We start from the raw sequence: 12,201 nt of genomic DNA on the forward strand, positions 1-12,201 counted from the left end.
CAGCTTCAGCGTCCGCCTCATGGAACACTAAATGTGCACGGATTTGGCTGCATGACACATGTGTAGAGATGATAAATACAGACTTTCGTGGGAGGAGTTTTTAGCGGTGGCAGAACAAAAGTGCCACTTTAAAAATGTAAAATGGAGATTGCGCTGCTTTCTTGAGGTGTCAGTGTTGGAGAAACATACTGATGTGAGTTTAAATTAGTAGCTGACAGAGAAAAATGGCAAATTAAGCAAAATCCAGCAGATACTCCTCTTGAATTAAAGTTTAGTTAACATGGGTTGCGTGTTTCAGTATTTCCATACTACATGCAAATTATAAGTTTTGTACCAAGAGTCAGTTTACACACCGAATGTAGTGAAGTTATGCTACTGATGGACAAAACTGTTCTAAACTTTGTTAAACAGAACAGTAACAACAAAAAGAGTGTACTTTTGAGAATACTGATATATAATACATTTGTAGGATGGAACCTCGACACAACTTTGACACTTTAGATGTGCTAAAGTGTTAGAATTTTGCTTGCTATCACAAAAGTGCTTGCTAAAGTGATAGCATCATATCTACCATCACTCAGTGTAATGTATACTTACGTTTTAGCATCATGCTAAAGCTATGATGAAACACAACTTAAGTGTCGGCATTATCCAACCTACATATGATATGGTGTGTTATGAACCTTAAACATCAGAGTTTAACACAAAGAATCATTTTTGTTTGCGTTTTTTTTTCATATTGTCCATATATTCCATGCCAATTCAGAAATATGAGTGATTTTATGAAAGCACTCAACAGTATGAAAGTGAAATTGGCCTTCAAATTAGTTGTGACCTTCAGCATTATACCTCCACCAATTAACAAATGCCTACCAGTTGTATGCTACGTTGTTGGGCTTAGTTTACCAAGGAGTTCACCTAATGACCAACCAGATTTAGAAAGATGATGTTGGTCTACATTTTTCTTAATTCCTTATTATCAGGATATACTCTGAAAACCCTCCAATTAATCCAAAATTTGCAGCAAGAGAACTAAACGGAGCTAGCAAGTGAGACCATACATATTAGCTTCTCTTTATTGGTTTCCTGTAAAATCCAGGATAGAATTTAAAATCCTTCTTCTCAGATACAGAACTCTGAACAACAAAGCTCCATCACATCCTAAAGACCTTATTGTACCATAATATCTCAACAGAGCACTTTGCTCTCAGGCTGCAGGTTTACTTGTAGTTTCAAGGGTTTCTAGAAGTAATAATTTGAGGGAAATCCTTCAGCTATCAGGCTCCGCTGCTGTGGAATCAGCTCCCAGTTTGGGTTTAGGAAAAGACAAGCTGATCTTAAAGTTGCATTAATAAACCACCATTGTACGTCCCTTTCTTTGAGCCTTCTCTCTCCTGTAGTTTGTGTTTTTGTCTTTTCGGCAGGTACGTCTGGCTCTGGAGGTACTAATCTGCGGTTGCCGACCTCAACAACCTCCCCAGTGTTTATTGTTCTTTTGTGCATTGTCTGATTTCGATCCTGTTCTTCCTCACCCCAACTGGTCGAGGCAGTCGTCTGCCCTCCATGAACCTGGTTCTGCTGGAGATTAATTTCCTATAAAGAGGAGATTTTTTTCTTCCCACTGAGCTTGTTCAAAGGAAATGTATGATTTGTTGGGTTTCTCTGCGCTATGTGAGGTGCATTGAGATGACTTATATTATGAATCGGAGCTGTATAAATACACCTGAAATGAAATGAACACTTAAATTGTCAATCTCTCAAAAGCTGCGTAACTGGAACTGCATGTCGCATATAAAAGCAGTGTGGAATACAGGAGCTGCATATAGTTTGTTCTTTATTATACTGTAAATTCTCTCTCATCCCTCTACTTTGCTTATAAGGTCAGTGATGAATCATCTCTGGGGCTATAGGGAAACATGATGCTCCACTTCCATTACTTCTGATGTGTGTCATGACCGAGCCTCCTGTCCATGTGCTCCACGTCCCTGAAACCCATAGACTCATGACAGAATGTGATGCTGCTGAGTGCTGCAAATGTGCCCACAGCTGAGATCCCAACAAAAGAGGCTCCGTTGTTGGAGGCGCTCGACCGGGCCGATGGGTCAAACAATGGCGCTCTGTTCCAAATATGTTGTTTGTCACATCGCCTGCCTTTAACTTGTCAATGCCGCTGTTGTTTCACTCGACTTCAACTTTATCCCACATCTTATGCAATTGGACGTGTAGCTTCACTCACATGCGCTGTACGTTGGATGTCGGTGAGTTTAATGGCAGCTCTAAACAGATGATTAAAAAGTCTGCGCTCACAACCGAGAGTAAAGAATGAAATAACGACATTTGCAGAGAGGAAGTAGGCATCGCTTCACAAAATAAAAGCCTTGTTATATTTTTTCATCAGCTGTATTTTGAAATCCTGTGAGATTTGATACAAATTACATTTTCACACCAACAACAAAATAAAGCATGAAGCAGATCACACGTAAATCCCTTCATATATACACACATGGAGGTCTATCATCTCTGATTAATATTCATGTTTCTTTGATCCTGGGGAAGTGAGGAAGCACAGATTACAGCATAGCAAGGATCATTTACGTTCAAAGGAGGGAAAAGGGGAAATATATTTCTGGTGAGAGAGCCATGGTGTATTTATAACATGTCACTCTAGAGCTGTGAGAGATATATTGCAATCTTTTATTAGAAACTCTCACCACGCACCATGGGTGGCCCTACACTTTTTTTTTAACCTCCTGCTTCCAGTAGTAAACCAGCAATGTGGTTTCGTGATCACAATCAGGAATAGTAAACAGGGTTTGCTGCAGGAGAAGTAGGCGCTCTGAGACAGAGCCACAGGTGACTGAGATTAAAATGCACACCTATAAAGAATGTCAAATATCTTCTGCAGAAGCAAACCAGTCCCTCACGGTGCACCTCAAGCTGCTGCCACTACAATAACCTGCACAGCGTTTTGTGAATTATCATCTTTATGGCAACTCTGTTATAACTTAATAGCTTCTCAAAGCGCCTGCACTGTCACAGAGAGACTCGTAATAATCCTCATGGATCTCTGGGCAGCCATGAAGACGAGAAGTCTATCACATTTGTTTCACAGACCACAGAAATTGATCAGACTTTTCATGATCCCCAGAGTTTGGAGGCGCCTCGGAATATTGTTGGCAGGATCTGCGCCTTTACAGACAGGAGGAGCAATTTTTTTTTTCTTTACAGGCTTCTGCTGTTCATATTCAAGCCGCTCAGATAAGACAAGTCAGTGTATGTGTGATGGAAGAAACGCACAGACTGAAGCCGCAAGTCGCTTCTACTGTCGCCGCTCCGGAGAAGCTGGAGCTCACATTTGAATCAGTAGAAAACTCGACTTCCTCGTTGTGGCGAAGGCAGTCCGGCTTATATAGCGCTCTAAAAATAGCGCTGATTTGGCCCAATGGGAGCCGCAGACGCTCCGAGCCGCGCACCAACCGCAGCACACAGGATGAGTCGGCTCCGGCTCGCCATTGGCCAGAGGTGGTCTGGTAGGCGGGTGCTGCGCTCCTGAGAGCTCATTGGCAGACGTGCCGAAACGTAACGTAATCACATGGGGGTGGGTTTGTCTGTAATTTTGAATCGGGGGGGAAGTTTACAGTGCGTTGACGGACTTTTGGAGAGTTCAGTGTTGTGCGCTCTCGGTGCGTCACACGCTCGCAGCCTTCAGTGGAAGTGCACGACTCCAGACTATTATACATGCAAATACGGCCAAGGCTCCAGCTTTTCACTCTCAACACGACAGGCTTCGTTTTCTCTACAAGCTTGAATTCGCTTCTACTTGTGGCTGAATCTCAGGAGTGAAATGGATGTCATCCCCATGTGTAGCATCTTCCAGGAGCTCCAAATTGTGCACGACACCGGATACTTCTCAGCGTTACCGTCTCTGGAAGAGTACTGGCAGCAGGTAACGAGTTATTCCCTCCATCTGAATCCGCGGCGTGACAGGAGCTGCTCGTGTGATTGTTTTCCCGAAGTGCAAGGAATGTGCGTAATTTCGGGAAAAGTCGCTTTTCGGTGACAGCTGCGCGCAAATGTCAAAGTTGTTTTTGCGAGTCCACGTTTGATTTAGTGCGAGCAGTTAATAACAGTTTGCCTGGCAAAACTCGGCTTTATAGAGGAAGTGATGCAAGTTCCCTGAATGACAGATCGCTTCAGTATTTTTATAATATTTCCATTTGCTTTTATCGTGCGTAAAATCCGGACTTTTTTTTTTTTTTTTTGCAAAATATCACTTCTGTATTCACATTTTTGAATGATTTGTAGTTTTGCTGTTTTCTGTCGTGCTCGCAGTTCTGTGGCGGTTTGCGGGTGAAATTCTTGTCATTGTGAAAGAGTTGTTAGATCATTTCGTGCATGCTGCGGAGGCACGTCGGCTTGTGATAAAATAAAAACACGTTGTGTTGCAGATTTGGCCGCTGAGTGGCGAGCCGTGCGTCTTTGCGCGTATCCGCTCCTCTCTCTCACTGCCTCTCCGTGTCTCTCGCTCGCTGTCACACACAGCAAACACACACACACACACACACACACACACACACACACACACACACACACACACACACACACGAGAGTGACAGACTGTCAGAGAGACAGACGGGCAGAAAGACAGGGAGAGAGACTGATTTCTGTTCCAGTTTGGCTCGACCAGGCGGCCTCTGGATGACAGAACAGTGGAGTTTTATTCCGGAGACGAGGGGAGGGCGAAAGTCGCTTCTTGTTCGTGTTGGGAAATGAAATGAATTGGCAACACGCTTCAGTCTTCTTCTATCTCTCCGTTTATCAGATCTGTTCGGGCTTCGGGCCAAGTCGCCCTCCCAGGCATTTAAAGCTCGCCTGGGATTTATCCAGCACTGCTGACGAGAAACATTTCAATTGAATGCATTCTCTCTTTCATTCCCAAGTTGCCCCCCTGTTCCCACAGTGTCTCCATTTTAGATTATATACAAACATAAAGGCTGTTTGTAGCTGCTTCTGGCTTTATTCTGTTTGTTTCTAAGTTTAATTTTACGTTTAATTTGTTGAACTCTTCTCTTTCTTCTTGGACGTTATTGTGGCTGAGGCTTGTCATGCGGTGTTTGAGGATCTGCACACTTTTTTTAAAGTGCTGTGGGTTCAATGAGTGCATCCTCTGTGTTGTCTCTGACTTCACAACCATTCAACCACACAGGGATATCCCCTTCTCTCATAGTTTCATTTTTGTATTTTTACAAGCCTCAAGAGGTCAAACGTCAGTGTGTCCCTGGAGGAATAAATTAAAAGTTAGAAAAAGTCTGAGAATAGGTTCATCATGCAGCCCTGAGCTTGAGGTCGTGCAGGTTTATTCACTTCTACTGTGACGCCATTGGGCTGTAAATTTGAATAGGCTTCATTAGGAAGCTGCTGTTAGTGGCCCTCGGATGTGTCCTGTGCTGGCTGACTGCAGAGGGTTAAGGAAGTGCTCTCTCACTTCCTCTTCACAGAAAATAGGCCCACAATTCACAGTGGCTCTTGCAGTATTCATGGCAGGCTTTTTATGGACCCCCATGAACCAGACCTCCCTCCTCTCAGCCCCTGGTGTGCTATGTTATTTCTAGCGATGCTTCCAAATGCATTATTAAATCCACATTATGCTGAATAATTGATAGATTTAAAAGATCTACAAGCACTTCCCTAACCCGTTGGGGGGCTCTGTAGCATATGTAAATTTCATGACCAACCTCAACACACACTCGCACACACACACACCGCCATGCGTGCCTCGTCGGGTAAGAGCACCTTGTTCTTGCATGCTCTCAGAAGGAAGTGTTGTGCTTGTAATCTTCCCTGATATGGCCTCAGAGGGCACCCTCAGAACGTACTTGGCTATCCTCTGCATAGGACATTGTGTCTTGCCTCATTCCTGCGGGCAGAAAGGAAGCAGGGCCAGTGGTGTTACAGTGTCACAGCGTTTCCCCCTCCTGCTGCTGCTAAGAATAAACACGGTGCATTGGAGATGGCTACAGTTTGTGTTTCCTGTAAAAACAAATGACTATTTTGGTGATTTTAGGGACTTTGCTTTTGAAGAGGAGCATCCGTGAAGGGACTCGGGCTTTTTATGACTCTCAACTCACTGCTGTCTTGTCTTCCCTCCACACAGACATGCCTCGAGCTGGAGAGATACCTCCAGAGCGAACCCTACGTCTCGGCCACGGACCTCAAATTTGAGAACCAGGAGGACCTGTGGAGCAAGCTGATGCTCGCCTGCGGGGACAAGTCGAGCGAGTCGGACCCAAAGATCCCTCACATCAAGGAGGAGGAAGACAATCAGGACCAGCACCTTGACGCCGGCGGCTTCAACTCCGACGCCAGCAGCGAGGCCTCGGACAGCTCCGAGGAGCTCTCCCCCACCCTCGACTTCTCCTCCAGCTCTTTGACTGACATTCTGGGCGACAGCAGCGAAGACCTGGGCTCCGCCATCATCAGCACGCCGCCGTCGTCGCCCGAGCTCGGCAAGGAGGGCTCCGTAGCACATGTGTGGAGCGGGATACAGACTGTGCTGCACTCACCTGGGAAAATAAGGACTGGGGGATTGGAGAGGGCCGTGGAAAGGTCGGGCCTGACCAGCGGGGAGACGTCGCCGGACGGGAGGAAGCGGGTGCACAGGTGTCAGTTCAACGGCTGCAGGAAGGTGTACACCAAGAGCTCGCATCTCAAAGCACACCAGCGCACGCACACAGGTAAACACACCTGGTCCTGTCAGAAACGCTGGTAGAACGACCTCCTGTGCCGATTAAAGGCCCCCACATTCTTTGAATAGTTTGTCAGGAGGAATGCCCTCAACTGTGACCTAATTCACACAGAGGAACGTGACTTCATGCAGAGGGAAGGGAGGCGGAGAGGCAGACGGGAGGGGGAGGGAGGTTCTTTTGTGGCCAAGTAGCAGCACAGAGGATGTGGATCCTCAAAACAAATCAACAGTTCTCAGATTTCACCATGGGAAAACACTCACAGACTCATCCGTTTGCATTCAGTGTCACGAGGGGAAAAAAAGAGGGAGAAAGAAATGATAGGAATCTGACATTTGCAGTGTTTTGTCAGGGGTTCAAATGTGAGCAGTTTCCCTCGTCACCTCTGACCTCTGCCAGGCTGTTTACAGCTGTGCTGCCCATTAGCGGAGGAAGTCGCATTCCTCGCATCCTTCTCCGACCATGTTAGCCACATGGTTAATGGTCTTTAGGACCATTAGGGGCAGCTTCCCCTCCATTACATAAGCCTTCTACTCAAGCAGCTCTTACAGCTGCATACCACAGCGCTGGAGACCCACAAGGCACATGGTTGTTTTTCTCCTCTACTTACAGTAGTCAGCCCAATCTGCTGAGCACCTGCAGGGGATCATGTTCTCCCAGAAATCAGCTTCAGCCTCTCCTACTGTAAACGTTCACTACATATTTGGGAATGTAGAAATCCTGAACAATGAACAAAACTTGCACGTTCAGGAGAAAAAGTGATCAAGTGTCTATTATTTGGTGATTTTTCCAGGTGAGAAGCCTTACAGGTGTTCATGGGAGGGCTGCGAGTGGCGCTTTGCACGAAGCGATGAACTCACCAGACACTTCAGGAAGCACACTGGAGCGAAGCCATTTAAATGCAGTCACTGCGACAGGTGAGTGTTTGAAAGTCAGAAAGTAATAGATGTGTCACCGTGATGTAAAGAAACTATTGTTTCTGTTGTTCTGGTGCCAAAAATAATGTCTCTCAGACTAATGAATCCTCGACGATTTTCATGCCTCCTTCAAGCGATCTCCAGAATGTTGACGTCCAAACGTCACAGTGAAGTGCTAACCCTCGTCTCTTTGACTTTGGTGCTCAACGCTCCTTCACTAACAAAGGCAGCAGCAAATTAGTTTATCAGAATGACAAGCTAGGTGCAGGGATGAATGAGGGTTAAGGATGGACTGATGGAACAGGGTCAAGGTCAAGGAGCTGGATGAAAAAAGGGTTGAATACAATGGTACGAGGGAAGGGTTGAACAGGGATTGCTGAAGAGGAGGTGATGTGAGGAGAAGCACAACGAGAGACAACAAAGAGCTCAGTTCGGCCAACGTAAATGGGACATTATATAACAGGGGCCATATTTATGCAGGTTAGAACAGGCACTTAGATAAGAATGAGGCATGGGCTTTGTCTTATAGCATGTTCAGATTTGCTAGTCAGTGCTAACAGAACTTTCAGATGGAAAAATGACTCCAAATCCAACACTACTGTTTTTTTTTTAATCTAAACATGGTCTCCAAGTTGATTTGACCAACAAAAAACTAGATTTACAGTGTTTCTTTCATTGATTTTACTTGCTAACAAACTGCTACAGTTATCAAACTCAAGAAAACATCAACATATTTTGTGCTAGCTGTAAGTTTAGCAACAGGGCTAACAGTCTGGGAAGGTTATATGAAAATACAAGTTTGGAAGAACAAGAAATTTTCCCCATTTTCTTGCACAGTATTAATATAGCTTAAGTTTATCTATTGTGATTCAATATATTTTTAAGTTGTTTGGTTGTGTTGAGTTTAGCAGTGCTTTTGCGTTTCAAGCTTTTACCAGCAAGCACAAATCAGATCAACTATATTTTGATATGCAGTAATGAAAATAACTGTAGTTCCACGCAAAAATCTCAGCTCTTTTCTCCAATGCTTAATGTTTTTTTCTGCTTTCTGTCGTCAGGTGTTTCTCCCGTTCTGACCACCTGGCGCTGCACATGAAGAGGCACATCTAAGATGGCCTCCATGTCCGGAGCTCTGAGGGATGATTCTGGGTGATTGTTCCTGACCTGTGGGGGATCAGCGAGGCCGGTGTGTCCTGGGAGCGTTAGCAGGGGCGCCGCCGTGTTCCAGTCAGTGGAAAAACATGAAGCAACGCAGGCTATTATTTGCACCATACTTAGTGCCTCCAACACCTCGCTGTGGAGATTGCTCTTGAAAGGCTTTTACGGAGGAGCGGGGAGGGCGAAGAGAGGGACTTTAGAAAAAAAATTACAGTTCTAAAAGAAAAAAAATAACAAAATGGGAAAAATCTGGACTGGAGAAGACGGGATGAGACTCTTCTGTATGGTGTTCGACGCTTTTTTCCCGGAGGATTATGGGACTCCGGGGGGGTGGGGGTGCCGTTCCTCCGTTGACAGTGTGTTTGCCTGTGCGCATGGGGACTGTGAGTGCCTGCGACTGGATGCCTGTGCTGGCTTTATGGAGCGGATGGCGCTTGCATTGTGGAACTGCGAGTGAATGACATGGATGGGGTGATGTTGTACAAGGGAGTTTAGATTTTGTTTGTTTTTGAGTTTGGGGGGTGCGGAATTATCTGTTGTCTCACTAAGAATGAATGCAAGCAAAAAGGTTCTGTCTGTGTCGGTTGAGTTTATTGGCCATGGAGAGGAGTGAAAGGGGGGTTGTTTGGCGGAGCCCATTTGCCAGATGGCGCCCCCTGTCTGCCTGGAGGTGGAACTACAGCTCCCTGTCCAAAAAGTGGGAGGTTGTTTTGTTTAGTGCAGCTATTAAATGTGCAATGTATTACGTAGCCTGTCTCGAAACATACACGCTATAAAGCTCATTTTGTTGTCCATTGTGTAAGCTTTGTATCTTGAAAGAAAACAACAAAAAAAACAATTGTACACAAACAGTTATTGCCATTATAACAGAAGTTGCATGGGATCTGGGGATGTGTTGCTCACCTGTTTGCTTATAGGACAACAAAATTCCATTCAAGAGCAGCTACCTTCATATTACTCAGTATCATAGTATTGTACAAAACACATAAGGCAGTCATTTTGTTTTGTTGGTTTTTTTTTATGTTCTTGATAAGTTGGGGATGCCACTATTGCTTTGCAGCTGTCTTGATCGTGGGATTTATTTTATTTTTGTTCCATTTTCTTCACTTATGCTTTTCTCTTCTGTTCTATCTGTAAATGCACTGTTGACCTTACTGATGCCTTATGTAAGTGGCCTTGTCTTGTTAAATAGATCACTCTCTCACACACACACAGACACACACCAAACGGCCGTTGCGAATGCAGTAGTGCGTTATTGAATAGCTTTATAAAGGCTCTGATCCATACAGTTGCACCTTTGCCCTTTTCTCTCGCAACAGACTCCTCCAAACTCTTGAATATTAAAAAAAGTAACTATATATCAGCTTCATAATGACTGCCATTTTTACATTTCTGTGCATTCTTTGTCGACTATATCATAAATATATCATAACTAAAATCATATTCTCCAAAATGACCCAGATCTGAGACAGAATTGTGGAGCACTCGGAAAAGCAATTCACTTTATAATGGTTTACTACTATGTAGTATAAGGCGGTGTGGATGCACTTCAGATAAACTGTAACTTGCTGTCAGAGGTACAGAGTCTTGGAAACATGTTCTCATGAAATGCTGCGTGTTCGGCCACCAAGGCTGGAGAGTTACTGCAAAGAAACCTTTACATCGAAACGTTTGTATCAGTCGATGTGTCGAAAGAATATGTTCTCAATAGAAAAAGGTCCTTTAAAGTGATGACAGCATTCTCAATCAGGAGTTTGTTTTGATGTACGTTTTGTTGAGTCTTGCCCTCAGGGTGAGTCAGTATCTTTACTCAGTCCTGGTTTATACAACCCGTAATCTGACTAAACGGTACCAAAACCAGTCTAACCAGTGGGGCTGAGCTGTGCTGCAGGTGGCGTAGAGGTTTCAGCCTCTGCAAGTAAACCGAGCTGAGACCAGGACCAGAAGTTTGTCTGTACCAACTTCACTATATGCATGTTTTAAATTAAGTTACATGACTTTAACGCACTCCTCCTTGGGCTGATGAAAAAAAAATCTCTGATCTCTTGGGTTTATTGGAATATTTCAGTTCACTACTGGATCATTTTGTCACCATTTCCCCTCATTTGTAGAAACATTTTGGAGCCACGGTGTTTCTACTGGGTGACTTTTGTCAAGAAAGTAAAACAAGGGTTGAGGAAGAACTTCCTTCATTCATCTGTAACTCGATGTCTGTCACTCGGTAGTCAACATCACAGGCAGCCTTGTTATGACCTGTGCAGGTGAACCTGTCGGACATTAGAGAAAATCAGTAGGCGATGCTCGTTTTTACACTGAGAAATGTCAAAAATGCAAAGACGTGTTACATTGTAAACTAAGAGAATTTTGTAAGGAAGCTTCTATTTTGAAAGGGTATGGGACCAAACAAAAAAACAAAAAAACAAGTGCAGCGTGTTGTTTCTAAATATGAAAGACAAAAAGGCAGAAAATTTCTTGTAAAATAGATGCACTTCATTCTCCTTCATTTGCTTCTGTAACATCTTTGCTTTGGATTTTTTCTCTTTCTTTTTTTTGGAAAAAATTAAAGAGGAAATTTAGAGCAAATGTACATTTTAAAGTGGCATCAATAGCGCCTACACCTGTGGCCTATCATCTTTCAAGAAAAACAAACAAAAAAAGACAACAAAAAAAACTACTTTTCAGACGTGAATTGTTCTGGACACTTGAATTGTCATAATTTTGCATTCTGGTGCCCGCTAAGTATTATTGTTATTTTGTTTTTTGTTTTGTTTTTATATGCCAAGTGATTTCTTTCTCTCAACTTTTCAAAGACCTGCGAAGATGCCCTATCTTTAGCTAGAGAATCTTTATTGGATAAACACGGAAAATACGAGGCTCTATTTTTGTTCGTTTTATGGCATAACAAGATTTTTTCATTTGAAATTGTTTTGTAAAATAGTTTCTGTATGAATGTATTTTTTATTGGAAAATGGATAAAAAGACTTTATTGGTTCTACATGTGCTTTTTGTTTTCCTTTCTCCTCCTGTGACACGGCCAACCAGGAAGTGTTTGTTGACGGGATATTCGACAGTTTCCCAGAGTAGAAATTACTTCTGTTTCCCCCTATAGAGGTCAAAAGTCAGAACAGGGAAACATTTGCTCGGATTCAGTGACAAGAACCAGATAAACATACTCTCATATCAGTCACCCATAATTGTTTTTTTTTTTTTTTTTTAAACTGCCTTACATTTAAGTGTTATTCAGGTTACTTTTTAAAGTTTTGCTATCAGTAGTAATACCACATGCTGTTATTTTGGATTAACCTCCCACTGAGTCGTTACTAGCTACTCATAAACTAGCAAAAAATGTATTTGTTTGAGGACTATTTTGTGGGAATAACACA

General features: G+C 43.5%; 1 protein-coding gene across 1 annotated transcript; it reads left to right on the forward strand.

The window, feature by feature from the left end:
* The first annotated feature begins 3,633 nt into the window (after nt 1–3,633).
* LOC111575891 (Krueppel-like factor 6) lies at nt 3,634–11,813 on the forward strand. Its single transcript, XM_023281299.3, has 4 exons — nt 3,634–3,946; nt 6,155–6,734; nt 7,537–7,660; nt 8,719–11,813. The coding sequence occupies exons 1-4, from the start codon at nt 3,845–3,847 to the stop codon at nt 8,768–8,770; spliced, it is 858 nt and encodes a 285-aa protein (XP_023137067.1). The 5' UTR covers nt 3,634–3,844; the 3' UTR covers nt 8,771–11,813.
* The last annotated feature ends 388 nt before the right edge of the window (nt 11,814–12,201 follow it).

Source organism: Amphiprion ocellaris, chromosome 10, assembly GCF_022539595.1.
Source record: "Amphiprion ocellaris isolate individual 3 ecotype Okinawa chromosome 10, ASM2253959v1, whole genome shotgun sequence".
In the NCBI taxonomy this organism is placed as follows: domain Eukaryota; kingdom Metazoa; phylum Chordata; class Actinopteri; family Pomacentridae; genus Amphiprion; species Amphiprion ocellaris.

Coding starts and splice junctions, on each gene's coding strand:
- LOC111575891 (XM_023281299.3), top strand. CDS start 3,845: ATGGATGTCATCCCCATGTGTAGCATCTTCCAGGAGCTCCAAATTGTG. Junction 6,735..7,536: donor ACACCAGCGCACGCACACAG/GTAAACACACCT, acceptor TGATTTTTCCAG/GTGAGAAGCCTTACAGGTGT. Junction 7,661..8,718: donor AAATGCAGTCACTGCGACAG/GTGAGTGTTTGA, acceptor TTCTGTCGTCAG/GTGTTTCTCCCGTTCTGACC.